This window comes from Tiliqua scincoides, chromosome 4 (assembly GCF_035046505.1).
Source record: "Tiliqua scincoides isolate rTilSci1 chromosome 4, rTilSci1.hap2, whole genome shotgun sequence".
Classification (NCBI taxonomy): Eukaryota; Metazoa; Chordata; class Lepidosauria; order Squamata; family Scincidae; genus Tiliqua; species Tiliqua scincoides.
This window is the reverse complement of record NC_089824.1, coordinates 76,055,511-76,071,443: the sequence shown is the minus strand read 5'-3', so window position 1 is coordinate 76,071,443 and position 15,933 is coordinate 76,055,511. Positions and strand designations below refer to the sequence as shown.

Genomic DNA, 15,933 nt, shown 5'->3' with positions numbered 1-15,933 from the left:
TTAGGAGTTGTGGGGCCCAACTGGAAACACTTTTGCCGGGCCTCTCTGTCAAAATTTATATTTAAATATGCGCTTAAGAAGTACATGTGAGTTAATGAAGCAAATGGAAAATCGCTGTTCCACTTTCTTCTCTAGACAGTGATCCTGGGCCAAAAATATAGCTTGAAGCCAAAAAAGACTGAACTCTTCACAAGCTATTGAGCCCCATCCCAATGCAGCTGTTTTGATTTCTTACACACTGCAAACATTTTATTACACCTTGATTAAGACAAAGCTTCCACAAGTCAAGAAAACTGTTTTGAGGACCAGATACAGCCCAGTATTGGTTTAGATCATGTCCTAATTCTAGCTAGACATATGTATGAAGTCTATTTTAGCATTAAGTCTAGCATGTCAGCATTAAGTCTAGTTTTTTGTTCCTGCACAGAACTTTCAAAAGGGGGGGGGGGAATTTGGATTACCCTGAGCAAACAGAGCAGAGAGGACCTTGAACCAGAAGTTTGACCTGACTTTTTCAGGTGAAGACTTTTTCAAGTGGAATGTTTATTTTGAATTTCATAACTTCTTGCTTCCTTATAAAACAAACTGAAGCAATTTAATTGCTTTACCTCAAGCAGTTAGCAAACAATGTCAATTTAAGCTTGAACAAGTAGCCAGGCACTTTGGATGCTACCTACCCATAACTTAAAAAGCATTAATTAAAAGGAGTGAAATTCTCAAATTTTCTTCCCTGAAACTAGAGGACAAAGAGGCTGAAGGACAAGCCTCAGGGAGGGGGAGAAGACCAAAAATGCTTGGAGAGAGAGGAAAACAGGCTTGGTATTTGAAGACAGAAATTAAACCAAACAGCCCTTGTCTTGCAGGCAAGCAAAGCAGTAACAAAGATCATACACAAGTTTGCCAAGGACGGGAACGAAAAGAAAGATTAAGAACTGGTTTTAGGAAAGGTAGTCTTAAGACTAGCCATAAACCTATGGGGGGGGGGGTCCAGCGTCACATTCTTGAGCACCCCAGAGATAGAAGTCAGAGAGATACATGGGGAGGTGAAAAACTGGCAGGCATTAACTATCCAGGGAACAGGAAGGGGGGAATGGATCTTAAGTTACTGCCCCTTGTAGACCTCCTCTGCAGGCTGTTTCCCGGTAGCAACAGGAAGGGGACAAGAGGGAGCATTTGCTCTCAAGGAAAAAGCACAAGTTTCACTAGGGGGTGCTCACTTCACCTGAACCCCTAACTGCCCAAAGCAGCTCCTCTAGAGATGACTTTCCAGGAAACCAGGTGCTTTATTTGTCTTTAAAGACAGTGAAAATTCCCATCAGCCAGAGCTCCTTCTTCAGCACTGGCTGCTGCTGGAGTCCTTGCCACAAACACGCAAACCACAGCTCCTCTTCTCTTATTTTGAGAATGAAGAAGACGGAGTGGAGAAGCTGAGCAAACCAGCCAATAGTAAAGTACTTAATTTGAATTTTGCTCAAAGTATGACTTTTGGGAACAAAAGTTGTGTTTTTGTTGCACAAGAATCTCTTCTGTTTCTGTTAGATGAGATGCTTCTCTTTTTTGTAAGAAATTAGGGGCCATTTAGTCAGAAACCTCACTCACCTAGTATCACCTAACTTATAAGCAACAGCATACAGCGAGGGTTATATACCATTTGGCATACACTTTCTTTGTGTATGAGGGAACTGTAGCAAAAAGCTAGAGCTTTTAGTCAAGAGAGTGTCACCCCTTCCCTTTTAGGGAAGTGTCACCCCTTCCCTTCCCTTTTATGCCTTGGGGTCCCACCTCCAAGTCAAACAAAAAGAAGTAATTAAAAGTTGATACCTCTTCCCTGTTTAAGTAACAGCCAATCGCCTTCTGATGGTGGTGTTGACTTTCAGCACGCCCCACACCCATGGAGGTCCCCAAAAAGCAGGGCCCAATTCAGCCAAAACAGACAAAATGCCCAAAGGCCCGCCCTGCTGTAAGCAATATACAGGCGTCCCCCCATATCCACGGGATCTGTTCCAGGTCCCCCCATGACTATGGAAACCACAGATATGCACAGAAGGCTCTCTCTGCAGCCCCTTGCATCCATTAACATTTAGATGCATACCGCAGTGAAAATGTTTTCATTTTACAGGACTATAAGCATGCAAGCTCATAGTGACATGCAGGCAGCCTGAATGCTTGAAGAGACTAGACTGAACATTAACAGGAAGCAGGTGGTTAACTGCTTCCTGCTAATGTTTGTTCTAGTCTCTTCAAGTATTCAGGATGCATGCACATCGCTGTAAGCTTGCATGCTTATAGAGTCCTGTAAAAGGAAGAAATGTTTTGCTGTGGTAAGCATCTAAATGTTAATGGCTGTGGGGGGGGGGCACAATCCACAGATAATTGAATCCACAGATACTGGACTTGTGGATACAGGAGGATGCCTGTACCTCTGCAGTAAGGGTTCCTGATTTCCATCACCTGACTAGGTTCTCTAGACCCAACATGTTGCCAGTACACAATGCAGATGAAAAATAAAGCCTTTGAAACTAAGAGGTTTGCATGTTACCAAAGGTTTCAAATTAATTAGTTCAAGCTGCAGAGTAGACAATTGTTAATATTTTCCTGCTTATTTTAAGAAAAAACATACCAAAAACAAAACCAGACATGACTGAGTACTTCACATGACCCACTAACAGAAGTATGGCACAGTCACTTTAAAACACACACACAGAGCAATTAAGGTATTACAAAACATTCCCGTTGAGGGAGAAGAGCTTAGACACTATCAAATGTAAAAGCTGCATGCTCATAAATAAAATGAGTAATTTCCTTCATCTTTTATCATCCATGTTAATCATTTATTGGGGCAGTCCAACAAAAAAAAATCCTTGAAAAGTGCTATTTAACAGCCATCGAACAAGCATCTACAATTCTGTGTTTAGAGACTATTATCAAACAATTAGAGACAACTGTCTGGATTTTAAGCACTTGCTTAACATCTTTTGGCCAGGCAAGTCAAAAGATAAAATGACTGTCAAAAACCACTGACTCTGGGAGAGAAGTAGCAACCCTACCTCAGGCAAAAACCTTTACAATATTTTAAATGATTATGAGCCACAATTGATTTGATTTATTAGAAATTGGTTCTTAGATTTTTCCCTGGGCATCAAGCTGTCTTCTTCTCTCTCTGACTTGAAACACACAAGTGTTGATGAGGAAAGCTTTTCTCAATGTTAAAATTTATCTAATTGGTAGAGAACCACAAACCACTTCTGGTTTGCTTCCGCAAGGCATTCTGGTGCCTACAGAGGCCAATGGAGTGGGTTGCAGGCCTGGGGTGACCCAGAAGAGGCCTAAAGTGACTCCCCCTTTTCAGTGAGACAAGGGCACGGCACAAACTCTGACAACAGCTGAGATAGACCATATGCTGGTATGGTTCAGTGACTCAAGCACCACGTTTCAATTTGAAAAAAAACTAAGCTGAAATCTTCAATCAGGCAGGAAACTTGCTGGGTGGCCATGGGTCTCTCAGACCCATGTCATAGGGCAAAAAGAAATATAAGATGTTAACCCATGTACACTGCCAGAATCTTCTCGAAAGAAAGGCAGGATACAAATGTGACTAACACATAAGTAAATACAATTTGGCATGGGTGTGTATACATATGGGTCTTAATTCTTAAAGATGGACAGTCTCTGCATATGTTCAACAATTCATCAATTTTAAACAGAACAATCTTTCAACCAGCCTTTGATATTCATTTTACAGCAGTGGGAGAAAGAGGAGATGGAAAAGCAGCGCGTGCTAGATGCAGAGACCAGTGTACTAAAGACTGTATTTCTTTCTCAGCATTGCAGCCTCGCTCACTAAAATTCAACCTCACTAACAATTACACAGCAAGCAGCAGTGCCAGTTCCTGCTCAATAGTGGGGAGGCTGCCAAATCAAATTGAGTGGAGGAGTCAACATTCCTTTGCAAATGGATGTGCTCGGTGTCAGGAGGAATAAATGTTCCAAACCACTGTTTGTACTAAATGGAAGCTGGCACTGTGACTGAAAACACTGTTTGCATTTCAAGTTGCACATTCCAAACAGGGCCCCAGGCTGGGCTCCCACTTACCTTATATACACACTTGTGGAGGTCACTAAGAACACCTTTATCCTCCTCCTCTTCCTTCATGATCTCTTTTTCCTGAGAGAAGAGTCGCCGCCTGCCTGTTTTCTGGGGGATTTCAACTTCTTTTGCCTTGTTCCGGAAGCCATTTTTATGAACCAGGCCATTGATGAGTCCGTTTTTGGGCTCATACCGGGGCAGAGACTGGAATTCATAGTTGTTATCTGAATGTACTTCCAGAGGGCCTTTCCGCTTTTCTAGGATCTCTTTTTCAAAGAGGACTTCCTTTTCCAGTCTCTTGTGCTCCTCAGCAGAGAGGGAGTCATAGGAGAGCAAGTACTGGCAGTAGGCTTCCTGCAGCTTTGCTAACCTGTCCTGTGCAGTTTTGGGGATGCGCAGCATGTCTGCCAGCTTATTCCATTTCTTGAGGTCAGTCACTTGCTGCATGCCCCCCATTTCATTGATCAGTTGGAAAAAGCAGGCCAAATCTAGCTCGCAGCCTCCTAGATGCCCATGACATGAAAGGGCAGGAAAGAAAGGGAAGGAAAACAGAAAACAGTTAGAAAAACCCATGATGGGCCACATTCACTCAGGTCTGTCACAGAGGTGGTAAAACTGCATCTGGACTGTACCATTCAGATAGCAAGTGGGAGCTCTCAGGACTGAGTGCTCACTCTTACACCCACAGCCACACCCCCAAACAACTTCATATTGAAAATGAGATGTTGGGGAGAAGGATTCTAGGCTCGCTTTGCCCCTGACACGCTAATTGTTCAAGTGCAGTCTGAAGTGGTGCAGCCAGATATAGGTTTACCACTTCAGTCAGAGCTAGATCCCTATCATCAGTACTTAAAAGGCGTGAGTACTGATCAGATGTTACTCCTGTGCCATCTCCTTAAAACAAGGCAATCTGAAGCAAACAAAGCAGCCTCAAAGTTTCTATGCTTTCTTGGTGGCCTCTATGCTGACTCTGCAATTTGCCACTTCCTGCCTGGATCAAGTTGCAATTGCTTTCAGGCAACAATTCAAACAGTGAACTGAACTTGCTCCAAATGGGATGCTTTCCTTCTCTAGTGCGCTGTACAAACCAACTCCTTTCTCATGGGTTGCTCCTTTCTCATAAACATCCAACTACATGCATTTTAGGGATACCCTTCCTTGGGGATCTGCTAGCAAGCGTGTGTGGATGCTGCATTAAATTGGGAAGTCCTGTGCTGCCATGTGGTGTGCTGGAACAGGGAAGGATTTCCAGTGGTGCTTGTGTGGGGACAGTAACATCTGTTGTTGTTCAGTCGTTAAGTCATGTCCGACTCTTCCTGACCCCATGGACCACAGCACACCAGGCCCCCCTGTCTACCACTAACTTCCGGAGGGTGTCCAAATTCATGTTCATTGCCTCAGTGACATTATCTAACCATCTCATCCTCTGCCGTCCCCTTCTTTTGCCTTCAATTTTTCCCAGCATCAAGGTCTTTTCTAAAGTGTCCTCCCTTTGCATGAGACAGTAACATCTGCACATGGCTTAAATGGATCATTAAACATCTGCATATGGCTTAAGTGGACATGGTTTAAGTGGTTTAAGATTACAGTGCCTATGGTAGCCTCTTTCTGTTCTTGTTTTCAGGCTATCCCTTCACTCTGAACACTACACCAACCTCTTTTCTTTGCGTGTACCTTTTCTAAACAGTCTCAGCAACAACTGTGTTACCTCCCTTTTTCCACATAACTAGCCAGCAACCTTTCAAAATTACATTACAGAATGTGACTGGTTTAGAATTAAGTATTCCAAATTATTTTTAAGACACATGGCTAGCTTTTGCTAGCTTTAAGTCACTACCATTACTGGTGTCAGGAGCCAAAGTAGCTCCCCCACTGCACATTACAGATATGCGTTAAACTGGTTTTCTTGTCATCATTAACCACTGATAACATTTGACACGCTGCACAGAACATACTTGCCACTTATTTCCTATATAAAGCAGTGGTTTCTTGCATAAACAGAGAAAATCCTTGATTGATTTTTATGCCATTGCACCCCCCCCCCCACCACCCCATGTTTTTTCTGGGGACAACCACTCAGGACCAATCTGTAGTTACATTATTGACAACTGCAGTACATAATACAAAAAACACATGTTGAGAAAGAGAATAACTAACTGAGGCTGATGATCCGACACTGAAGTACCTTTATGGAGTGGATACCATAGATAGCTTGAGTGTACAACTACTGCTTAGACCTTAGCCCAGGGGCTTCCAAACTACAGCCAGAGATGAGCCAGCATAATGATCTCAGGTGCAGCACAGTGGTGGAGAAGTCTTAGCATTCTGCCCCACAGTCTCCTTCCTTTGCACCTGATTGGCACAGAGTCTCATGCCAGGCAGCCATTTCCACTTTACAGTGCCCTGGAAGGCCCTGTGCCCTGATTTCCCAAGGAAAGTGGCTGCTCAATGCGAGAAGGAGGCTGTGGGGCAGAACACTAAGGCTTCACCATCACCACACCCGAAATCATTATGCTGGTGTACTTGACCTGGCCCAGGGGCCAGAGTTTGAAGTCCTAAGCTTTAGCCAGTCAGAAAAATAGTACAATGCCTGTAGTAAAAATAATCATTCCAGGTTTTGTCAAGGAAGAAGTGTGTTCAGACCACACAAAAACTGGTCCAAGTTGCACCTCTGTGTTGAACGAGGTTTGGTAGCTTTCTTGAGCAATTTGTTGATGTCTGCCCCTTAAATAAAAAGGGGGCACTGCTACCTATTTTGTGTTGGCTGCAAACTGTATAAGATCAGCAAAATTGTACTTCCTGGAGGAAAGAGCCAAGGGGAAAAACAAATACATGAACTTATTACCTCCTAGTAAGAGGAAGACAAATCCAAATCTTTTACCTACCATAAGCTTTAAGAAAACCTGTTTAGTACATCCCAGGACGACATCATAAAAGGCTGCTGAAGGTAACAATTATCTATACTTAATTAGAACATTTCCAAAGGACTGTAAACAGTAGCATAGGTCTAACAGACATTACTGCAACTGGTTAAGTAATCAAATTATTGTCAGGACCTTAAAACTTTTACCAGAACTACATAGAGCTCTTCCTTCTTTCTTGGGATTGATAATTCAAGAAAAAGAATTAAGAACATAAGAAAAGCCCTGCTGGATCAGGCTCAGGGCCCATCTAGTCCAGTTTCCTGTATCACACAGCAGCCCACCAGATGTCTCAGGGAGCACACAAGACAAGATATTTGCATCTGGCAGCCATCCCCCTGCATCTGGCACTCCATTTACCCTCACACTCTCCAATGAAGACACCAGCCTGTGGATTGGGTTTAACTGGGGCCACTTTATTAAACACAAGTGACCAATATTTAAATCATGAAACCTATAGAACTACACCATCCCTTCCTCACCACGCTTGGATAGGCAAAAAAACTGCTATCCACAGCCAATTTGGATTAAAAGAGACTTTTTTGAGTGAGGGCATGAGCCATGCTTTTGTCTGAAGATTACTTATATCTCAAGATGGCAGCAGAGCGCTTGCAGCCTCAATATGGTCAACACTTTGTCACCTGCTAATGTCTGAGGGCATGCTGAGACAGTTAGGATGGTAGGAAGTGGGATATGGTGGGGGAAGGGTAGAACTGGGGTGGCATTACTGTAGTTAAAACCCATTTGCTAAAGAGAAGCCAGCAGCTTTTATCATGTGTGAACATGACAGATACTCTGCCACACACTCACCGCAGATATGCGCCTGTAAGTCGACCCCACAGATAAGTTGAGGGCAGGTTTTGAGCCAACAATCATGGAATTTTCTATGACCCTCGGATAAGTCAGGGGTTAAACTTAGGGGGGTGCCTGACTATAGTTTTATCTGATTTTACCCAAGGCCAGATCCTGAAAAATAACCTACCACTAATTGTTACCTAAGAACTGTAGTCTCTAATTTATTAAAAACATAGTAAAAGATCATAAGTTACATTTTTATTCTTTTTTAAATTCTGGTCTTCACCACCTTTTTGTAAACACTATCACAGTAAGTGCACTGCAAACTACATACCAGTAAAACAGTGATTCCCAACCTGATATTCACGTACTCCCAGAGACACTCAACAGGACCTTTAGGGGTAATTGAAAAAGAATGAAATAATGGCAGAAAAAGGCAGGCCGTGCTCCAGAATGCCTTGCAAGGACCAGCAAGGCAGGAAGGGAGGTAGCTAGTAGGTTGTGAAAGCCCCACCAATAGCTAGTTTTTGTTCATCAATTCATCTATGAACCAGTGATTGAAAACCATCACAGTAAAAAAGCTGAAACATAATATGAAAAGTGATCAATCACCCAGAATTTTTCAGCACGCTTCTGGTGCAAAACAGTGCAAATGCAGAGTCTTTCGTTCTTCAAACAGATGAAAAGAGAAAACACTGGATAAATACATGAAGTCTGGGCTTTCATATGGAGGAGATGAGAGATTGTATTATTAATTACAAACATTTTGCTAATATGAAGGGTACAATTTATGCAAATAGGCTGCCAAGGGATATGCAAGTGAAAAAGGTTGGGAACCACTGCAGGAGATCTATGAATCAAATCCACCTTTAAGGTGGACATGAGGAGAACCATGAATCAAAGAAACCTTTAAGGTGTTTGGCGTGTTAAGCCAGAAGCTCTACATACAATATACAAAACACATAGCTGAGAGTGTGCAATTCAATTCACAGCAGAGAGATGAGATATTTGCAACCCATTTTACTCAGAAGTAGATCCACTGCTTTCCATGGGTGTTATTCTTAAGTAAGGGTGCACTGAATTGTAGCCTGGGAAGGAGGATCCCATCTTGGTGTTTCAAAAAACAGACCTGCTTTGGAACCATTTGCAAAGCAGAACCAGGAGGCAGCAGAAGGAAGGAGAATAAAAGGTTAACTTTGGCTGGAATGTCCCTGCAAAGTAACTATAGCAACTAAGAAGGTGCCTGTCTGAGCTGAGCAACAGCTCAGCTGAGAAAGAAACTGTTCAGAGTGGAAAGGCTCTGCCCTCTGATTGACCCAGAGATCAGGGGAAGTGAGAATTGGAGCTTGATTACTTGGCAAAAATTTCACGTGAGTATTAATGGTAAGCTGGAAATTAATATTGAATCACCAACTGAAGCACACTACATGGCCCCAGTACATGCAAATGTCCACTGAAGTGTTGGTGAATACTGGCTAAGCAGCCAATTATTACTTTGTCAGTAGTTTGCAAAGTATTAACAGCATGGTTCCCAAAGTGGTGGCTCATGACATCCTTAAGGTGCTAGTGAATGGGTATCCTGATGGCACTGGGAACAAGGGGCTTTTCTACTTTCCTGGGGAGGTCCTGCTGGCCTTGGGGAGGGTCTGGGAGGCCAATAGCCCCCTCTATGGGCCTCCCCGATGCTGAAAAATCTGTTTGGGAATTGGAGTGCACTTCCATTTTCACACTCCCAAAGGCCAGCAAGACCTCCCCCCAGGTAAGGGGGAAGGCCCCTGGGTTCCTACGGCACTGTGATCGCTGTGGTGCCATCGGGACACCCCCCCCCGCCCCAGATCCCATACACTCTGCAAACACTCAAATCCAAGCAGGACTTTGGGAACTGCCGTATTACACTGCACGCAAGCATTGCATGCAACTTCCCATCAAGCAATTCTCTAAACTAGTGTTTCCCAAACTGTGGGCCAGGACCCACTAGGTGGGTCGTGAGTCAACTTCAGGTGGGTTCCCATTCACTTCAATATTTTATTTTTAATATATTAGACTTGATGCTACCGTGGTATATGACTGCATTTGGGGAAATGCTACAGATCTGTAGCATATATATATGCTAAACAAACGCATCGGTAAAGCAGCTACCACGTTTTCCAGACTCACAAAGAGAGTCTGGTCCAACAAGAAGCTGACGGAACATACCAAGATCCAGGTCTACAGAGCTTGCGTCCTGAGTACACTTCTGTACTGCAGTGAGTCATGGACTCTCCACTCACAACAGGAGAGGAAACTGAATGCTTTCCACATGCGCTGCCTCCGACGTATTCTCGGCATCACCTGGCAGGACAAAGTTCCAAACAACACAGTCCTGGAACGTGCTGGAATCCCTAGCATGTATGCACTACTGAAACAGAGACGCCTGCGTCGGCTCGGTCATGTCGTGAGAATGGATGATGGCCGGATCCCAAAGGATCTCCTCTATGGAGAACTCGTGCAAGGAAAGCACCCTACAGGTAGACCACAGCTGCGATACAAGGACATCTGCAAGAGGGATCTGAAGGCCTTAGGAGTGGACCTCAACAAGTGGGAAACCCTGGCCTCTGCGCGGCCCGCTTGGAGGCAGGCTGTGCAACATGGCCTTTCCCAGTTTGAAGAGACACTTGGTCAACAGTCTGAGGCTAAGAGGCAAAGAAGGAAGGCCCATAGCCAGGGAGACAGACCAGGGACAGACTGCACTTGCTCCCAGTGTGGAAGGGATTGTCACTCCCGAATCGGCCTTTTCAGCCACACTAGACGCTGTTCCAGAACCACCTTTCAGAGCGCGATACCATAGTCTTTCGAGACTGAAGGTTGCCAACTACTATATATGCTTTTAACAATGTTAGTCAATGGGACTTACACCTTCGGAGGCATGGGTAGGATTGCAGCCTAGGATTGCTAAAAATTTTCCTGCTTGATGATGTCACTTCCAGTCATGACATCACATCCTGTGGGTCCTGACAGATTAGAGAACCACTGCTCTAAATACAATACAGCATGAGGATCATGTGCACAATTCCACTGCAATTAAAATATTATGGGCATCCTGAGGGTATTTGATTTATATTGTGATCTACCACTAGATCTGGATATAGTAGCTTACAGCAGTTTTTCGAAATGTTATTAACTTCCGGTCCCTTTGGGCTCACCATGTAAAAAATTAATGGCTTGAGAGAGGAAAAGAAGACAAACGAAATCAAACTGACACTGCAAAACTAACATCCATTTCAAAGACAAAAGAGCTCAGGTCCAAGAGTGGTGGTTGACTGTATCTATACAGACCTGCCCCAAAGGCAAGGAAGGAGATGTCGGCTCACAGGCCTGAAGTTTCCAAGTCTAAACCACCACCAGTTTGGTAAATGTACAAACCAGCAATAAATGTTGTACATTAATAAGCAGGCATAGTAGAGCAGCTTCTAGTTTAGCTGAAGAATGAGCTCAATAAATCCCTGAATTTTCAGAGGTCTTAAAATACTTGACTTTGTGCCTGAAATACACAAGTAGGTCCCTGGCCAATTTTGGTGTCTTTGTTTATTTTCCATTTAAAAAATCTAAAACCTATCCATCCAATCAGAACTCAGTAAAGATGCTTGTGTTGGGAGGGTGAATGTTCTAGGCACTTTGAACCTGGGGTTATTTACTGATGATTCACTGTGATCCATATCAACATTTCCATTGATTTCATGGGGTTCTTGCCATGAAGCAGGGTGAAACTTAAATAGGGTCTGGCTGTTCATAATATTAAAACAAAAGCTATGAAGATCGCCCCATAAATCCCATATGCCTTTGGCACATATTGTAATTGTCTGACACATCATTAATAGAGCTGTGCTTCAGAAGACTTCTTTAGAAGGTTTCTTTAACGTGCATGTATGAACCATAAGAGCTTACAGTTCTTTTGAGTACCACTTAAAAATAATAATAATAATAAACTTTATTTGTATCCCGCCCTTCTCCCTAAAAGGGACCCAGAGCACTTTGATTGCAGGGTGGAGGAGTAAGAAAAATGGCATTGGCTTTTTAAACTACCTTAGAACTTTTGATATAATCTTGTTGCTGGAGATATGGGTCCAGGATCCATTGTATATAAATGTGTATAAAGCTTTTGTGGTACTTGCTGTTTAATTCTAAAGGGTATCACTCGGTATTGGAGCCCCTCAAGTCGTGCCCCTTAGATACCACCTTAGGGTGCTGTAAGGTGCAAGCACAGAAGGTTTCCCTTGAAGGCATTGACTTAATCTGTACCAACATCTATGTCCTTCCCTCACTTAGAAGTTTCCAGAGGGCCCAGCTCTGGAGCAATCTCTTATTCTGTACAGATGACCTCAAGAGAGCCCACCCTCTTGCTGAAGTCACCTTCTGAGTGATTTGAACTTCAGGATTGGAAATTCCAACCAAATTTTTTAATAGAACTTGGAAAGTGGATGACCAATGTTTCCTCTCCCCTTTTTGTGCCTTCTGTAGGTGGTCTAAGAGCTGCAATACTAATGGTGTGGCTCTTGCCAAGTTTTCCATTAGCTCTAATATGCTATGGCTCAATGGTCTAAAGCAGGGGCGCCCAAACCCCGGCCCGGGGACCACTTGCAGCCCTCGGGGACTTCCAATTCGGTCCTCAGGGAGCCCGCAATCTCCAATGAGCATCTGGCCCTCTGGAGATTTGCTGGAGCCCGTGCTGGCCTGATGCAATGGCTCTCAGCTTGAGGGTGACTGTTCAACCTCTTGGGTGAGCTGTGGGAAGAAGGCTCCCGCCACTACTTGCTGTTTCACCTCTGCGATGCAACATCGGCAGCAAAGGAAAGGTCAGCCTTGCTTTGTGCAAGGCCTTGAGCTACTGCAAGACCTTCATTCATTCATATAAGTTCCAGTTCTAATATATCCATTTATGTAAATTTATTCAAATTTTAAATGTAAATTAATTCTTTTTTTCCCAGCCGCTGACACAGTGTTGGGGAGATGATGTGGCCCTCCTGCCAAAATGTTTGGACACCCCTGGTCTAAAGGAGTTCCCTACTGCTGAGAAATTCACATTTAGTTTCTTTTGTGCTTCAAGTGTTGTGGATTATGCTTTAGTTCTGACAACAATGAAACAGTATGTGAAGGATTTTGCCATTGGAGACCTGACTTTCAGTGACCATTTTCCTTTAAACTTGGTTCTTGATCTCTTCTTGGGGAAAGTTCCATCACAAGTGGGGGGGGGGGGGAATTTAGACCGTGGGTGCAAAGTTTGGGTGAAAAGTGCCCTCTCCTCAAATTTTTATCATTTAATCATGGAACCAGTAAGTAGAGACCTTCTACGGTCACTTCAAAAGGCTCAGACCCCCTTGCCCAAATCCTTTGAAGGATTTATTAGTTATATGCTCAAGGTCCTGGGTTCCAGGTCTAAGCTGGTTAAAACACACAATATGTCTGATAAAAAGACCTGGTTTGATAGAGAGTGTAGAGATCTTAAGGTACTTATTAGAGTGTCTTATCTAGATTTTAGAAAGTACAATAATTGAGGTTATTTAGTCAAATATTTTATCTATAAAAACAATTTAGAGCTTTATTAGCAGAGAAATAGCAAATGTTCATCCAAGGCCAATGGAATAATAGCAAAATAATATAGCAAAAAACCAAACAATTTTAGGCTGCTATTATGGGTTCCTTCAGAACTGAAGCACATGATCCATTTGTGGATTCATTGTCTAATTGGGTGCAACATTTTTCTGAACTTTTAAAAATAAGAGTAAATCATCAGATATTTGTCCTGACCTCACCTCCTCTGATTTGCCTATTTGGCCATGAGTAACGCCCTCAGAGATCAAACAGTTAATAATTCAGTTGAAATCAGGGAAGGCTGTGGGTCTGGATGAAATGCCTTCGGAACTTTTAAAACATGATCCGGACTGATGGGCTCAATTACTTGCCCCCCTCTTTACATGGATTGACAGAACTAGCTTAATGTCTAAAGACTGGGTTACTGCAACAGCTGTTCCTATTTACAAAAAGGTTGATCCCAACTTACCAGCGAACTTTAGATCAATTTGCTTGCTCTCTGTAATAGGTAAGATCTATGCCGGGTAGATGGGACTCGTCAGCCTGGGAAGGCAGCTCATCTGAGAGAAGGAAAACTCTGATCCCAAACCTCCACTGCCTTGTGGCTACATCCAGTTATGGAAAAGGCTTCAGAAGTCAACCTCGAGGCAAAATCCGGAGCCGGAGTCCCTGAGACAGTTCATGGCTGAACACAGTCATGTTCTGGCAACTCCTGCGACGCTGCTGGAACCAACCGTATTGGCCTCTGCCTTTCCATTGGACCATTTCAGCGACGTGGAGAGGGGGGATTTGCTGCATGGGTAACAGCCTATCCTCCATACCTACTTTACCCAGGCTTCGCGCACTGGAGAGGACACTCTGTTCCAGAACCACCATTCAGAGCATGACACCATAGTCTTCCAAGACTGAAGGATGCTAAATAATATATTAAATATCTAAGTAATAAGCTTATTTCTTGGATTAACTCTCATGATATCTTAGGCCCTGAGCAAACAGGTTTTTGTCAAGGCAAATCAACATTGGACAACTGTCTGATTTTGTCACATTTAGTCCATAAGCAGGTCCGGAAATACAAAGCAAGACTCTATGTAGCCTTCCGTGACTTGAAGGGTGCCTTTGATTCTGTTGACAGAGAGCTTCTTTGGATCAAACTTGCTAATATGGGAATCGACAGACTGTTACTGTTAATTAAGACTCTGCATTTTAATGCGTCATGCAAGGTCAAATGCTCTTGGAGTGGGAAATTAACACACCCTATTGCTATTAATAAAGGAATTAAGCAGGGTTGTGTTATGGCTCCCATGTTGTTTAACTTGTTCTTAAATGATTTAGCCCTGAACCTGAAGGTGGTGAATAGCCATTGCCTGAAACTTGGTGCAAGTCAAATCAAGTTATTACTGTACACTGATGATGCAGCTCTTCTTTCCTGCTCCCAGATTGGTTTAAAATGTTTACTCAATAGCTCTATAGAGTACGTCACAACCAAGAAGTTACAGATTAACTATTCCAAACCTAAGATCATGGTTTTTGTCAACAAGTGGCAAGTTTTTAAGTGGTTGTGTAAGGGCAATGAAATGGAACAGGACAATGAAATGGAACTGGTAAACCATTTCAGGTGCCTGGGTATTAAGTTCCATGACAGGCATACAGGGGCTTTCCATCATAATGCAGTTCAAAATTCATCCGAAATTACATCTTTAGCAATCACTCATTTTTTTTCTTCAACCAAGGAAATAACGTTCCAGCTGCCTTGGAGGCATTAAAGGCTAAGGTTCTCTCACAAATTCTTTACAGCTTCCCTATATGGTATAAGGTCCTGGATCAATCAATTGAATGTATACAAGCTTCCTTCCTGTGGAGGATACTGGGTTTACCTAGATGCGTTCCCTACTCTGTTTTGTGCCTTGAAGTGGGGTTTAATGATTTGAAAACACTGGTATAGTTGAGATCATTAAAATTCTGGCTTAGGATCTCTTTCAATCCTGTTCCTTCTGGACTAATGTACCAATTCCTGCTTGATTCAATCCTGCCTTTGGAGACTGCTAATGTATTGACAAAGCTCTCATTGACAGGGCTGGATACTGAGGGTTTACGTATGATTGGCCTAGCTGAGCGTACAAGACTATCAAAGTAAGAATTATTGATATTGAACAACAGAACTTTTCAGAGTGGCTAACCCCACAAGTTCTCCACTTTATTTACATATTCCAGCCAGCTTTGGAATGTCGGCCTTTTTCTTTTACCATCTATGGTGCCCACAAGTTCATAGAGCATTCTTACTTCTGAGATGCAATGCTTTTCCTTCAGCCTTATTAGCTAGAAGGTTTAGTGATGTGCCTTACTCAGAGAGAAAATGCTCTTGTGGAATAGACTGTGTGGAGTCTTTGGAAAACATTTTTTTTTTATCGTCCACTACATGATACCCTTTGTAAGAAATATCTGGTCTATTGCTAGTTAGGATGCAGGGCTGGGAGGACTCCATTGTGCTTTGGTCTCTTTTATCCACACTAGAGGCCAAGGCCTTAGAAAAGGTTGCCACCTTTGCATATGAGGTTTTGGTAG

The 15,933-nt window shown here is 43.1% G+C and overlaps 1 protein-coding gene across 1 annotated transcript in view; it reads right to left on the bottom strand.

The window, feature by feature from the left end:
* Positions 1-15,933, bottom strand: part of JARID2 (jumonji and AT-rich interaction domain containing 2) — a 217,727-nt gene that overhangs the window by 20,892 nt on the left and 180,902 nt on the right. The window contains exon 8 of the mRNA XM_066624063.1: positions 4,094-4,590. Within this exon, the coding sequence (XP_066480160.1) occupies positions 4,094-4,590 (497 nt within the window). The remainder of the gene's footprint in view (positions 1-4,093; positions 4,591-15,933) is intronic.